Source organism: Lytechinus pictus, chromosome 17 (assembly GCF_037042905.1).
Source record: "Lytechinus pictus isolate F3 Inbred chromosome 17, Lp3.0, whole genome shotgun sequence".
Taxonomy (NCBI): Eukaryota; Metazoa; Echinodermata; class Echinoidea; order Temnopleuroida; family Toxopneustidae; genus Lytechinus; species Lytechinus pictus.
This window is the reverse complement of record NC_087261.1, coordinates 6,216,593-6,232,691: the sequence shown is the minus strand read 5'-3', so window position 1 is coordinate 6,232,691 and position 16,099 is coordinate 6,216,593. Positions and strand designations below refer to the sequence as shown.

General features: G+C 39.0%; 1 protein-coding gene across 1 annotated transcript in view; it reads right to left on the bottom strand.

The window, feature by feature from the left end:
• Positions 1 to 16,099, bottom strand: part of LOC129279934 (laminin subunit alpha-2-like) — a 50,790-nt gene that overhangs the window by 22,553 nt on the left and 12,138 nt on the right. Inside the window, exons 8-25 of the mRNA XM_054915995.2 lie at positions 15,935 to 16,071; positions 15,695 to 15,759; positions 15,066 to 15,228; positions 14,174 to 14,314; positions 13,589 to 13,771; positions 12,785 to 12,967; positions 12,231 to 12,352; positions 11,459 to 11,576; positions 10,779 to 10,892; positions 10,073 to 10,200; positions 6,934 to 7,020; positions 6,247 to 6,440; positions 5,380 to 5,522; positions 4,579 to 4,689; positions 3,759 to 3,870; positions 3,053 to 3,206; positions 2,525 to 2,735; positions 164 to 280 (exon numbers count right to left, since the gene is read on the bottom strand). Of these exons, the coding sequence (XP_054771970.2) occupies positions 164 to 280; positions 2,525 to 2,735; positions 3,053 to 3,206; positions 3,759 to 3,870; positions 4,579 to 4,689; positions 5,380 to 5,522; positions 6,247 to 6,440; positions 6,934 to 7,020; positions 10,073 to 10,200; positions 10,779 to 10,892; positions 11,459 to 11,576; positions 12,231 to 12,352; positions 12,785 to 12,967; positions 13,589 to 13,771; positions 14,174 to 14,314; positions 15,066 to 15,228; positions 15,695 to 15,759; positions 15,935 to 16,071 (2,483 nt within the window). The remainder of the gene's footprint in view (positions 1 to 163; positions 281 to 2,524; positions 2,736 to 3,052; positions 3,207 to 3,758; positions 3,871 to 4,578; positions 4,690 to 5,379; positions 5,523 to 6,246; positions 6,441 to 6,933; positions 7,021 to 10,072; positions 10,201 to 10,778; positions 10,893 to 11,458; positions 11,577 to 12,230; positions 12,353 to 12,784; positions 12,968 to 13,588; positions 13,772 to 14,173; positions 14,315 to 15,065; positions 15,229 to 15,694; positions 15,760 to 15,934; positions 16,072 to 16,099) is intronic.

Genomic DNA, 16,099 nt, shown 5'->3' with positions numbered 1-16,099 from the left:
GCACTGACATTGAAATATAATTTTATAGATGGGCTTGAGTTTGAGGGTACGGGTAATATGATTTGCATGACATATGAAGGATAAGTCAAGATGACAATAGAGGTTCACGGGAGTAATGGAATGATAATAACATAATGTGACATATTCTATGTTCATTTCCTACCTGAAAGCTGCTGTTGACCATTCTAAGAAGATCCTCAGCAGCCAGTAACAGACGCTCTGCTTCCTGGATATCACCCTCACTCTGCCTCTTTTTCTCCTTGATTATATCAGTGATGTTCTGATTGAAGAACAAAAATATGGCATGTAGTTGTTGAAAATAAAAAAAATATATGAAGAATGAGGAACACAACATGTATGTCATGATCCATAAAATGTCAATGCTCTTCATCCTCATTCAGTTATTTGATTTACCTTTGGAATAATCCTTCAGATTCCTTTTCATTGCAAATGTTTTTATCTTAATCCTTGCCCTACCCGCATGCTTCCTCTTTGTCATTTCTACTGTCACCAACCAACTTTTGACATTACACTTATATCATCAACCTCAAAGTCACCATCGCACCCTAATCCTCAACTTCACATTCACCCACACCCTCAAACCCCACTCCTCAACCTCATATTCACCCTCGCATCCTAATCCTCAACTTCACATTCACTCTTACCTACATGTACACCCTCAAACCCTCATCATCAACCTCAAAATCACCCTAATCCAAAACTTCACATTCACCCTCACCCACACCCTCAAATCCTACTCCTCAACCTCATATTCACCTTTGTACCCTAATCCTCTACTTCACATTCACCCTCATCCACATCCTCAAACCCTAATCATCAAGCTCAATATCACCCTCACAACCTAATCCTAAACTTCACTTTAACCCTCCCCTCACCCACACACCCTAATCATCCAACTCAAAATCACCCTCGCACCCTAATCCTAAACTTCACCTTCACCCTCACCCACACCCTCAAATCCTACTCCTCAACCTCATATTCACCTTTGCACCCTAATCCTCAACTTCACATTCACCCTCATCCACATCCTCAAACCCTAATAGTCAACCTCAAAATCACCCTCTCACCCTAATCCTCAACTTTACATTCACCCTCACCCACACCCTCAAACCATAATCATCAACCTTAAAATCACCATCGCACCCTAATCCTCAACTTTACAATCACCCTCACCCACACCCTCAAACCATAATCATCAACCTTAAAATCACCATCGCACCCTAATCCTCAACTTTACAATCACCCTCACCCACACCCTCAAACCCTAATCATCAAGCTCAATATCACCCTCACAACCTAATCCTAAACTTCACTTTTACCCTCCCCTCACCCACACACCCTAATCATCAAGCTCAAAATCACCCTCGCAACCTAATCCTAAACATCACATTCACCCTCCCACCACCCTCACACCCTAATCATCCAACTCAAAATCACCCTTGAAACCTAATCCTAAACTTCACCTTCACCCTCACCCACACACCCTAATCGACCTCAAAATCACCCTCGCACCCTAATCTTAAACTTCACAATCACCCTCACCCACACCCTCAAGCCCTACTCCTCAACCTCATAATCACCCTCGCACCCTAATCCTAAACTTCACATTCACCATCACCCACACCCTCATACCCTAATCACCAACTTCACATTCATTCTCAGCCTCATACCATAATCCTCAACCTCACAATCACCCTCATATCTTTATCCTTAACCTCACATTACCCTCTCCCACTCCGTCACACCCTAATCATCAACCTCATAATCACCCTCGCACCCTAATCCTCAACTTCACATTCACCCTCACCCACACCCTCAAGCCCTAATCACCCTCGCACCCTAAACCTAAACTTCACATTCACCCTCACCCACACCCTCAAGCCCTACTCCTCAACCTTATAATCACCCTCGCACCCAAATCCTCAACTTCACATTCACCCTCACCCACACCCTCAACCCTAATCATCAACCTCAAAATCACCCTCGCACCCTAATCCTTAACTTCACATTCACCCTCACCCACACCCTCAAACCCTAATCATCAACCTCAAAATCACCCTCGCACCCTAATCCTCAACTTTACATTCACCCTCACCCACACCCTCAAACCCTAATCATCAACCTCAAAATCACCCTCTCACCCTAATCCTAAACTTCACATTCACCCTCACCCACACCCTCATACCCTAATCGTCAACTTCACATTCATCCTCAGCCTCATACCCTAATCCTCAACCTCACAATCACCCTCACACCCTTATCCTCAACAATGCCTTCACCTTCACTCACACTCTAACACATACCTTAAATGAAATCATTATAAACTTTTTCACCCCTACCCACACACTTGAGCTCTATAATCTACCCCCATAGGAACCCTCACCCTCACTTTATCTTTCCCCATTGCTCACATCTAAACTCAAACTCACATCCTCGGCATCATTTTCCCGATACACCTGACCATTACTCTAACCACATCCTAGCAATATTCTCTTATACACACCTGAAGGGCATTAGAAGAATCATTTGCACTTTCGATGAATTCAAAGGCCTCGGTGGTCGTCCTATCAGCCATTCTGCACCTGATAAGTAGTTCATCCAACTTGAGAATGAAATCATTCAGATCCTCCTTGCCTTGAGCGATCTTGGCGTAAAGATCTCGAAGCATTTCAGCGTAACCATTACTTGTCTTGTTGAGACTCATTCTAGCTAGTCTGTATAGAAAGATGAAATGCACTCATTGAATGTCATTTAATCACTTATGTTAGTCTAAATGAATAAAAGAAATCTGAGCTCTCCCCCATCTGCTCTTTTGACATGCATGTCACTTTATATTCATAGACACTGCTGGTACTCAAACATGAAAGTGATTTACCAAAAAAGTTGATATAAATATGGCTTTGTCATCAGAGCCCAGGCAAGTTATTAATTGTCATAACTTTCATTGCAAATATTTACAAATGTTTCTTCAATTTGAGTAATGAATGAGAAATTGTTCAATTTTTGATCTGTCAAAAACTGATTATCTTACCTTCTCTCTTCTATCGCAGCAACCTGCATCTCTATAAAGGACCTGTCCCTTAATTCCTCAAGGACTCTCATGGCTCTGTTGATCAACTGTGCGTTCTCTCTGGCAGGTAAAAGACCTTGGTTAAAGAACTGGTCCTTAAACACCGCAACCGTTTCTGATGGAGATGGAGCAGATAGAGGATTCATTTAATATGCAAAGGTATGAGCAATGAATCACCAATAAGATAAATTTTATAATTCATGTGCATTTCTTTTTAAACGTTTATTTTCAATCACTATTAGTCTTCGAGAGACATGCACCCTAAACAAATTAAAGATGAGGCATTGCACACACATATAATGTTGAATTTGTTATAATGTTGAATTTGTACCCAACAGGATTTTTTTTAGAGGGGGAGGCCTATGTCTTCTGCTGTCATTACACAACACTACACGTATTTAATCAAGGAATATTACCATTATCATCATCAATCAAATTATTGTAGCTGATTGCATCACTAATCATTTGAATATTTCATATGCACACTTTGTAGCTATAACATAGCCTTTGTCCCCCCCCCCCTGTCGGATCAAGCTACATTTCCTGATACTCTCATTCATTTCACTATCACTCCCTAAAATAACCAAGTAAGGAGGTCCATACAAAAACATCCATTCAACATCAATATCCAAAAATATGTTTGTAGAACAGCCATTCGTATTCATACCATTAATGAGTTTGTATGTTGCGTTGACTTGCTCATTTAAGAGTCTGGCCCTGAGGTTGACATCCGACGCATTCATAGCAACCAACTCAGTCCCTCCTGCGTATCTATCAAGCTTGCGGTAGATGAAGAAAATAACATTCATAATCATTTCACAAATTACAAGAATGTTGAATCAAGTAATTGAATCAAGTCAAACTGTAATGATTGAACAGTAACAAGTATTAAAACTACTGAAGTTCTTATGTATTCAAACATCCACAAGAAAGCACATGATTTGGTATTTTATTGATTGAAGGACTCCTCCCAACCATACATATAATCCAACTCCTAAAGGTGATTTAGAAAGGTTCTTATGGATTCGATAACAGTAAGAATGTTATACGTTCCCACATAATAAGTTTCTAGTATGGTTAAGCACTGTATCTTTCACCGTTTTATTCCTGCATTTCCTATTGTTCATTCAATGAAGAATATGAAGATTAACTTTCAAAGGTTGCAAATTCATTGTAAAACAGACGCCCCGGACTATTGGTGAAATAGCGAAGTAATCACTTTTGCTCAGCTGATCTCAGGGAGGCAGACACCAAGAAACTGGATAAATTACTGGGCTTGAGAAAGACGAGGGCCCTGTTACACAAAGCATAGCGATTGATCATGGGACTGATTGCTGTGATTCATTGCGTTGATTATTGTGTATGATCGATCATTTGACTTAGCTCCACGATCAGTCACCAAGTTTTGTATTACAGGGCAAAGGAGAGGACTAACCTTCCAGGCATGATTCTAAGGTTGATTACAGTAAACAGAAATTTGGACTTACTTTTCTCCTCAGCCTTCTTGTCTGAGCGCTAAGATCATTGGTACCATTCGGGAGTGAAGCGATCAATTCATTGGCAGCAACCACAGCTCGATTATAAGAGTCCACCTGATCCTGTAAGAAGAATTATCAAAATACTTCACTTGAAATGGTTTACATGTTGACTAAGGTATTTATTATCCCCAAAGTACCCATAGGCAACAGGATTAAATCAATATTGTATGTGTACATCAAAGATATTTGATAAATAAACATAATGTAAGATTCATGTATATTTCAAAGATTCCGAATTAAATGATATGGTGCTACAAACATACAGACTAAAGACTGACATGACCATAAACAGATACTGTTATAAGTAAAATAATAACAATAATGATAATAATAATAATGATAATAATAATAATAATAATAATAATAATGATAACAACATCATCGTATTATTATCAATACCACCTGAATGAACCGGTTAACTTTATCATGATTAACTTTGTCATCAGCATCATCTTCATTGCAGTCAACCACAACCAACTGCCGTAAAAAACCTCCCATCTTGTCATTTGTTTCACTCCGATATTACCACTCTCATTGCAATAGTGGATACCATCCTGCCATTACTACCAAAACATCACCAACATGGAAATCAATATAAACTATATGTATCATCAACTATACAATCACCATAATCATCATTGCACGGTCAACATTACCACCAACACTACCACTTTCACCATTATCACCAATGACTACCACCACCACTATCATCTCCACCATCACCAATATTCTCATTGGTACCACACTTACCTGGAGTTGATTTCTCTCATCTGTAAGTCGCATGAGGATGGGCCATGGAGGGGGGATAAATCTTGAGGTGTTGAGACCATCCACATCATCTTTCATCTCATCCAAAGCATCCAGTAGAGGTCCGGTACAACCATCATCACATGCTACATATATGTAATAATTCACACAAGTATGGAAGTTTAAAAAAATTAGATTCTACATAAAACATTCTTTTTCTAAAAATCACAAACATTTATCTATTATTTGGAGCTTGGAGCTTGAATCTTGCAGCCGCACAAGCAAAAAAGTACCAGAAATGGGTAAACTTTTGTGATTGTGGAAAAAAAACTCAAATTAGACTTTTTTCAGTGATCCCAAAGTTAATTCATATTAATTGTTAGTAATATTTTCTTTTTTATAAAAAAAAACTGCATTTTTTACCGTTAACGAGATCCCTGTTAAACTTTGTTTCTCATTCATTTGGTGTAACAGGAAACTTGGCTTTAATATCTTTTGTTTATTCAGTAGTTAATACTGCTGAACTTGCTTGACAATCATGATTGGCATTTCTATGATATGTAAATAAACATTCTTCTTCCAGTATAAATAGAATCAAATCAGTTTCTGACTCATATTCATTCTTGAAATGCACCTTGCATTTTAATGGCTATAATTTAACTCAAAAGAAATAACTTTAATGATGTGTTTAGGAGTCAAAACAAAAGTCAACTTTCTATCAAAAAGGTATAAGATGACAATACGAAGCCATATTATATGTCTTTGAGTAATCTTTAATTCATGAGACATCATGCATTGTACGCCTAATTCAACAGATATGAAAATTCACTAATTCTGATTTTTTTTTCTATAAATCAAATGTTTTCTTACAAGTACATCCATCTCCTGTAATCACATGCCTCGGGCTACACTCATCACAGCTACGTCCTGTCACCCCCGGAATGCAGTGGCACTGTCCAGTGGTGCTATTACACGCTGTAGAGTTTGAGCCGTATTCATTGCAGCCACAGGGGAGGCAGCTTCCTCCTGGGACAAAGGGGTTGCCATAATAACCAAGAGCACACCTGTCATGGAAAAAAAAACAATACAAATTAAGAATGTTGTTAAAGTGAGATGATAGGTTTTGATTGGCACCTCTATTCTTTCTCTGATATAGAGCACTGTTAAAAACCAAACAAAAACAATAATTTGAAAGCAAATAAATATAAGAGATATATTTTCCAACTTCATTATAAAAAGGTGATACAACTAGCCTGCATTTTGCATGCCTTTCCTGTTTTTTATTTCTCAGACCATGTGACACAGTAATTAAATTTTTCCAATTGATGGAGATACAAACATATTTATAATTGCATCTCTCAACTAAACAGTTTCAATGGTAAAAACATGTCATTGACAAGAAAATGAGTACTAAACATTGTTTGATTCAACAAATTTTAATCTGAAACAATTTTCTTCCGTTTTAGGCACATATCAAAAAGGGGGAGGGAAGCAGATGCATGCATCCTTCAATGTTTTTTTGTCTCCCCTTTCTACAAAGTATTGATATAAAATCACCTTTCACAGTATCTCCCACTGTACCCGCGGGGGCAAGCTGTACAGATGTAACCGCCATCAGATGCAGACTCACACAAGGGACTGAAACTAAAATTGAGATCAAAAGGATGAATGAATGTTTATCATGACTGTTCAATGGCCAAAACTATAGCAATGCCTAGGGGTTAAGCTCGTCTCACACTATGCGATCCAGTGCGACACGATTTTAAAAAAAAATGCATTTTGCATTTAATATGAAAGTTCCAAGAAGTAACATTATTTTATCTGAATTTAGGCATATTGTTAGGAAAACTAAAATCATATTTTTACTCAGCGGCAAACCCTATGGTCAGAGTAAAGTTCAAATCGGCTTCAAGTCACAGCCGATGATGACGTCATTACGATTTGGAATTAAATTTATTTTCATTCATTCAGGGAGGCTATAACTCGACTGAATTTCGATTTCAGTAGTCCTACCACTATTCTGACCTCTGCTTCGTAAGATTTTTAATAGTTGGAATGTCCATATCAAATGTTATCACAATTAATTTGAAATTCGGATCGCAACAAATTGCATAGTGTCAGACGGGCTTTAGTGTCGTGGGTTCATGCATGACCATATCTGATTGAAACAGAAATTATGGCTACATTAAACAGTTGGTTCTGATAGAAAAGAAGTCACTTAAGGGTCCCGTTTCACAAAGACTTGTTACAATAATAAATGCACAGTTTACTATCAGCCAATCAGATTGAAGGATTTCAATAGCTTTAAACTCCCATTGCAAATTCTTATCATAACAAAATTTATGAAACAGGCCCCAGTTATGACTGTCATTTCGCTGGTGTCATGAAGAGACAAATACAGCGTGATTCCTTTGAAGCAGCTAAGGGCTACAAGGTAAAAAACATGAGACCGTGTGAATGGGCATTAATCAGAGGAATTTCTGACAATGCAAAGCAATTGCATACAGTGCAAAATATTCATCAAACACATAACACGAAGGAATTTAAATACCTAATTCTTTTTATTTTAATATTTGTCTTAAAATTTTGAATGCCAATCCAAAACATGAATACCATATATAAACATTCTATGAATTATCAATTAAGAAAAATGAATATATATATATATATATATATACACTACTCAAAAAAAGTTAAGGACCACTTTTTAATGTGTGTATACAATTTTCAAACCGGGTGTTGTATTTCTAGAAATACCCGAATATGGCTGTCTTGAATCTCCTCAAACACCCTGTAACAATTTCACACATGGGTGGTTTCAGTTGTTGCATGATGTCTCTCGCATTATTGCATATCCTGAAAAGTGGGCCCATTGTGAAGTGGTACAAATGTGGATTCAAATGCATTTTCTGTCTTTAGTCTCTACAATCAACAAATTGCTGACAACAGCAATGCCAAGATACAGCTGTCCAGGATGCCATCAAACACAATGAAATCAATTTCACACATGCAGTTCTTTCATGTCTCTTGCATCATTGCAATGTGCCCGTACAAAAGTGGCTTCCAAAGCATTTTCTGTCTTTAGTCTCTACAATCAACAACTTGCTGACAATAGCAATGCCAAGATACAGCTGTCCAGAATGCCATCAAACACAATGACATCAATTTCACACATGCAGTTCTTTCATGATGTCTCTGGCATCATTGCAGTGGGCCATAAGACAAGTGTCTTCCAAAGCATTTTCCGTCTTTAGTCTGTACAATCAACAACTTGCCTACAACAGCAATGCCAAGACACCACCTAAGTGAAACAGATGTAGCCAGAGCCCTAGGGATGCTGGAAGCTGGCCTCAGTCAGCGAAGAGTAGCCAGAATGATGGGCGTGTCACACAGTGTCATTAGCAGAGCAAATCAAAGACACCGAGAGACAGGGCTATACTCCGAGAGACCCCGCAGTGGCCGACCAGTTTCGACAACCCCTAGAGATGATCGCTACTTGACGAATCTCAGCCTCCGCAACCGCTTTCACAGTGCACGCCGCCTCAACAATGACTTCGCTGCAGCAACTGGAGTGATTGTTTCCACTCAAACAATCCGTAACCGACTTCACAGAGCCAATATGCATGCCAGACGGCCAGCTCAGTGTGTCCCACTCACCCCTGCTCACAGAAGAATTCGTCTCAACTGGGCCCGGGAGCATGTCAGATGGACCAGACAGCAATGGCGTAGAGTTCTGTTCACAGATGAGAGAAGATTTTCCCTTGACCACAATGATGGACGTTCGAGAGTCTGGAGGCGACCAGGAGAGAGATTTGCAGACCCCTGTATTGCAGAACATGACCGTTATGGGGGAGGCAGCGTCATGGTGTGGGGAGGCATCACCTACGCCAACCGTACTCGTCTCTACGTGGTCCCAGGGGGAGCAATGACAGGAGTGAGGTACAGGGATGAGGTCCCTGAACCTATAGTGGTGCCATTTGCAGAAAATGTGGGACAAAACATCATTTTCATGGATGACAATGCCCGTGCCCACCGAGCTAGGGTGGTGACCGAGTTCCTTGAGGGCCAGGGGATTGAGCGTATGGAGTGGCCAGCGAGGTCCCCGGACTTAAACCCGATAGAGCACGTCTGGGACATGATGGGGAGGAGTCTCGACCAGCTCGAAGCCCATCCACTTGGACTGCAGCAGCTGGGTGTGGCTCTGGAGGCTGCATGGGATGCACTGGACGTCAGAGACATCAATCGCCTCATCAGCTCCATGAGACAGCGCTGTGAAGCCGTTATTGCTGCAGGAGGTGGTCACACTCGTTACTGAACTGCCTGAAAGACACTCAGACATTCGTTTTTACCACTTCATGTCGGTAGCTGATACCCCTCGGGGCCCACTTTTCAGGATGTGCAGTGATGCGAGAGACATTGTGCAACAACTGAAACCACCCATGCGTGAAATTGATTACAGCGTGTTTAAGGACATTTAGGACAGTTGTACTGAGGTATTTCCAGAAATAAAACACCTTGTATAAAATCTTTATGTACGTTTTAAAAAGTGGTCCTTAACTTTTTTTGAGTAGTGTATATATATGAATTAGAGTTTATGGACTAGATTTCGAAAAGCCAAAAGACCATGTTTTTTGCAGGTTTATTAACTCTAGCTGTTAGTTAGAGAATATTGATTATACATGTACATGTATCTTACTTGTTAGATAATATATTAAGAGGGCATCCACATGGCTGACAATCATTGCTCTTTCCTCTGGTAGCATCGCCATAGAAACCAGGTGCACAAAGATGACATCTTGACCCGGTTGTATTGTGTTGGCAATCCTGTCAAATTTAGCATAAACAAATCATCATACTAGCATGAATGTGAAGTAAAATGCTATGTAAATACATGTACTACATGTACCAAGACAATTATTTAACGATGTCAATATTACACTACCATTTACGTACAGATACATGTCCTTGTGATCATTTATGGTGCACCAAACTGCTTGCCATTCATAGATTGGATTATCCTCCTCTCTTCAGTAATTCTATAAATTAATCAAAAATGTCTACCTTCAACTCCTTATTTTGTTAATCATTACTTCAAGTCATGAACTATCAAATCTAGCCAGGATAATTATAAGCATCACAGCTTCTCATAAGAAACACGAAGTGGAGACAAATCACTTTGGGAATGAACTGCATTTATATTGGGTTTGATAAATTGCCATTTTGTTGGCTTATATGTTAACACAACAGCAAATGCGATTGGGTTGATTAGAGTGTGAACCGTAAAAACATCTAAAATCTGGTCTCATTTGGGGATTTGCCTTAAATAAACTATTGTAGAATTTTCCTTAAAATGCTCTCATTTTCCTGCAAAAAAAACCTAAAATAATTTTTGCAATACTTACCTTGCACTTGCCATTGCCATCATTACAAACATCAGAATGTTTATGACAGGTGCACAGCTCACATCTTCCGAGGTATGGCCCTTCTTGTACCCTCACATAGCCTGGCATACACTCCTAGAAGGTAAAGAGAAGGAGAAAAAACTATAATAAAAATATGCAACATTTAATAAAGCGCATAATACAATGTTTTTAAGTGCAGTATACTATAACGCGATCTTAAGCATGGGTACTCTGATCAAGTGCTTGAGCATTCAAGGAATTCTTTCCTACTGGGATCCATTTACTACACCTGGGTGGAGAGTGGCAAATGTACATTAACGTCCTGCCAAATGGACGTGGGCACATAATGCACTGTGGGTCATGTCCGTTTCCTAGCATAATAAAAAAAAAAATTCTACAACTCTTCAATCTTACAAAGTAAAATTTAGTGTGTAAATAACTGAATGATAATATGAATGATAAACTCTGCAAAATGTGTTTGAATACAGTAAATTATAAAGTGTGATGCTTTGAAATTGTTATGCTGGAATTTCCATAGGCTGGAATTGCCTGCATCCATAATCTTCTTGGTAAGTTGATGAATATTTTGTGCAAATCTGAATTGGGTGATCATTCTGCATATGGGGTGTTAGAATATCTTGCACAAAGTCAGTAGATGTAGGGACTGGAAGGAGTCTCACCTCACAAGATGTGCCCCGATATCCTTTAGGGCATTTACATTGCTCTATCCCTAGTACGGTAAGGCTAGTTGTATCATTGCCTCTGGGTCCTCCTACTTCCATGTAAACACTGGATATCCTGTACAGAATAAAACAGGGAAGAAACAAGATATATTTCTAAAGGTGATGAAAAATTCTAGCTCATGACAACAACATTATTGCCACGTACCTGCCAAGTCTCGCAAGCATTATGTGGAAATCAAGGCAGTAGTTTGCTCTGCACATGAATTTTGCCTGATTTATGGCCATAATGTGTCAATACCATGGCAACATTTTCTGACACTTGTTAAAAAATGTTTTGTACATCTTTGCTCCAAGACCAATGTGTGAGTCAATTCTCATGAGCTTATGGTCAAAACTTAGAAAGTATTTTGAATCACAAATTGAACTGCTTGCCATACGCTTATTCCTCAGAAATGTGACATTTGCTCTTACAACAGTTGCTCCTCCATTAATATCTCTGAAGATATAAAGTGAGGGGCATAGGGCATTGTCAGCATTTGTGGTTAAGGATTAGGAGTAAGGTTGATGTAAGGTTTGAATCTCATGTCTATGTTTGCCTTACTGCCTTACTGGACTTTCAGAAGAACCGGTTGTTGCAAGAGTAAATGTCAAAAGAACCAATTCCCATAAACCTCCATTTACTTTGACAGAGGCATAAAAAAATAATTGAAGTCCCCATTAATAAGACTATGGAAATCAGATAATTCAGAAGTTAATGGGTACAACTAACCTAGATGAGAGTGTTTGGTAGGTCTGAGAAGCAGGAAGAAGAATAGCTTGAAGGTCTTGAAGAACCATCATGAACTCTTCCCTGGTAGGAGCAATGCCGGTACCTTGGTGGAGAAAATTGTGCTGGAGAAAAGAAATAAAATCGATACTTATCCACAAATTTCAACAAACATCGACATATATATCAATTTAAAACTCCCCTCCAATAATCAATAAAAATGGGAAGAATATATACACGGATATAGCTCCTTTGATAAGGATATTCTAAAACTGTCTTTAAAGAAACACTTTTCAACATCATTTGCATCTTTTCAAGAAGGCCCTCTTGGTTAAATTAAACAACACAAATTTGTGAACTAGAAATATCCATTTCTAAATGAAGATAACATAAATTTACAGAGTAATTATTCAATTTCAAGTCATTCAACCACATAATCAATTGAACACAGTAACTTCTATTGAGAAAAAGGGCAAAGAAAACACACATAAATACCATCCTAAATGCTTGTTAAGATTTTAAAATCACAAGAGAAAAAAAGTATTTTGATTCCTTACCTCATAGAGCTCAAGTTTTGGTCTTGATTTTCCGTTGAGATTTGAGACAGGAATGACAAGAGAGTGTGTCTCTCCTACAAGCATGATATGAGGCAGATAAGGTCTAGCTTCAGACCATCCATCGGTGCTCTTTGGTTCCGTGTAGTCTATCTTGTACTTGATCATTCCTCCATAGGCGGTGACCTAATAGGGGAAATGGGAATACATGTAAGTCATATCAATCAACATTTATTTCAGTCAGCATTTTCCCTCTTGTCCCTATATACCCTCACACCACTCCCCATCTTGAGCATCCCCCTCTTTCAGACCAACCTTACCCTTTCTTGGCCATATCATTCCAAATAATCATTGGTCTTCATTTTCCTTTCATGCCACAGTGACATCAACATAAGGGGCTGAATACTTTGTGTGATTAAACGTATTGAAATTAGGAATACACTACGCTGTACAATCCTCAATGATATTGGTTTGATCCAAAATCGAGTAGTTGCAACAAGTGATAATTTCAGACAAAGAGAAAGACATTAAGATAGGAGTTAATTGTTGCAACACCATCATACATCTCAATCTACATATAATAAGTTACCATATAGTTTTCAACGAAGCCAGATCTAGCAGAAATTACAAACACATTCGTAGTCAAATAGCATGAAAACCTTATTTCCACTTGCTCGTTTTCCTAAGTACTCATTTTTTACCACAATAATTTACATACAACCATGTGGTGGTCGTTAATTGGTCAGAATATGCCCTAACACTTTTTTTTTTATCAATACCACAACTTTATAAGCTACCAAATCTCACCTTGTTGCCAAGAAATACTTCAGGGAGGTTCCAGTACACATGTCTGGTCCTAAGAGCCACCCGTGCTGCAGTGACGTTAACACCCCCACCAGCTGAGTAGTGAGTAACACCAGTCTGTGTTGTACTCAACCTGTTACCATCACTCACAAACAGCTCACTAGCATCTTCTTCTATCATATCAATCTAATGAGGAAAGCATTATTTGTAGACATTTTTTCGCTAAGAAATGAGTTATTGATGATCATATACTCCGAACAGAATATTATATTCTGGAATCACTACAAATTAGGAAAGAAACTGCTAGATTTCAATGTTTGATGACGCCATCAGAAAAGCAGCACCTATACACTCACTCTGCTATGCAAGCGAAACAAAAAACTAATACAGTAATTCCATTATCATCATCATCATCATCCCCACCAAGACATCATCATCACCACCAGCACCATTATCACCAACATCACTACCACCATCCACCATCATCATCAAAATTCATAATCACAACCACCATCATCATCATCACCATCATAATCACCACCATCTTCCTCATCGAATCCTTTTCCTCCTCTTCTAAACTACACTCACCCTCTTTGATATGTAGTCAGCTTGAGAGCATTTATCTGTGATCCCGAAGCAGAAGCAACTGGTACATCCTGTAGGTAGCTTGGGCTGAAGACTGAAGCTACCCTTCAAACACTTGCTGCATTTCTTCCCTTGGATGTTGGCCTGGTGGATACCATGAAAAAAAATAACAATGCAATCTAAGATATCAAACAATTATAGCTTACCATTTCTGAACTCGTATTTTTGTGTCCAAGTCCTCTAGACAATTGTCTACTTTGTTTTAATTTGTTTGGAAACTATTATCATACTTATTTTTTATCAACAACTTTTTCCTCCTTGTTTTTTATTGTTCTTACCACCTCCTACACTTACACACATTTCTCTCCTGTTCTTTATTCAAAATTAATTCAATTTCCTTAGGATTCCTGCTTCTCTCTCCTTTCTCTCATTCCTTGTTCTCTTTTGTCTCCATCCTGCTGCTTTTATTCCCTCCTCTTTTTTTCCTTGATCATTCTCTTTATCCTTTATTTTTCTTATTCATTCCCCCCTTTTCTCCTCTTCTTCCTCATTCTACTAACCATCCTTCTCTTACTCTTCATTCCATCTTCTTCTCCTTCTTTTCCTTCACTCTGCTCCCTCTCTCCCCCCCCCACCCTCACTCTCCTCTCCCCTCCCTCTCCTCTCCTCCTCCTCCTCCCTCTTCTCTCCTCCTTCTCTTCTCTTCCTTTTTTGTCCTTCTCCTCCCCTTCTTCTCCTTCTCCTTCTCTCCACCTCCTCATTTCCTCTTCTTGTCCTCCATCTCATCTCCTCCTCCATCTCCTCCTCCCTCTCCTCTTCCTGCTCCCCATCCTCTTCGTCTCTTCCTCCTCCTACTCCTTCTCAACGTCATCCCATCTCTTCTTTGTCTACTCACCTTACAGACACAGCTGCCCTCCTCATTACAATCACAGAGGTCACCCCTACACGTAGATGGATCCCGTCCTCTACGACTGCAGCGACACTTGCGACATTTAGGGTATCCATAGTAACCAAATCCGCAGGACAGACACTGTCTTCCTTCATAGCTTTTATAGCACCTGAAGATTCAAATCAACAAAAGGAGTGCATTTAAAGTGTCAGCCTTACCAAAATTATTTTCATTTGTTTAATACAACACTACTTGAAGTACAAATACATATTATACAGCTATGGTACATCTCATATATGTATGTATTAACTGCCCCAGTCCCTCTTTCTCTCTCTCCTTTAAAATCTATTTTCATGATTTTGTTTCACCTTCTCCCTCTCTCCTCCCCACCCTTTCCCCTCCTTCCCTTCCTCTCTCTCTCTCTGTCTACTGTAATATATCCAATTCGACAATTGAATTATCTAAGAAGTCCCTAAAAACCTTTGTTCTATGCAACTGCCTTCATTTTATATGTTTATCATTCTACATTTGTTTTTGTATTAATTAGGTAAACTGAAATTGTGAGCGTTTTGGGCCATTTGGAAAAAGCGCATTTAAAATAATGGGTATTATTATTATCATTATTAATGACTAACCTGCATTCTCCTGTTGTCAGATCACATTGCTGACTTGATGATCCAATATCACTGCAGTTGCATGGCTGATAAAAAGAAAGACATAAACTAAAACAATTCAAAATCATGACAAATCCTGGAATAAATATGCACTAAAAAGACAAATAATCTAAATTACGATTAACATCATGAGTCAATGTGCATTCATCGATCTCAATTTTAAATATGGAAGTTATGTTTACATGAAACGATCCTACTAACCTTACACCCAAACATGGAGTTGTATCCCCACGTCCCAGGGGCACAGGAGTCGCATCGCTGACCAATGACGTTGGCTGGACAACCACACTGACCGGTCAGAGGATCACAAAGACCACCAGACTGCTCACACTCACAGGCTGTATGACAGTAGAGAAAGGGAATAGA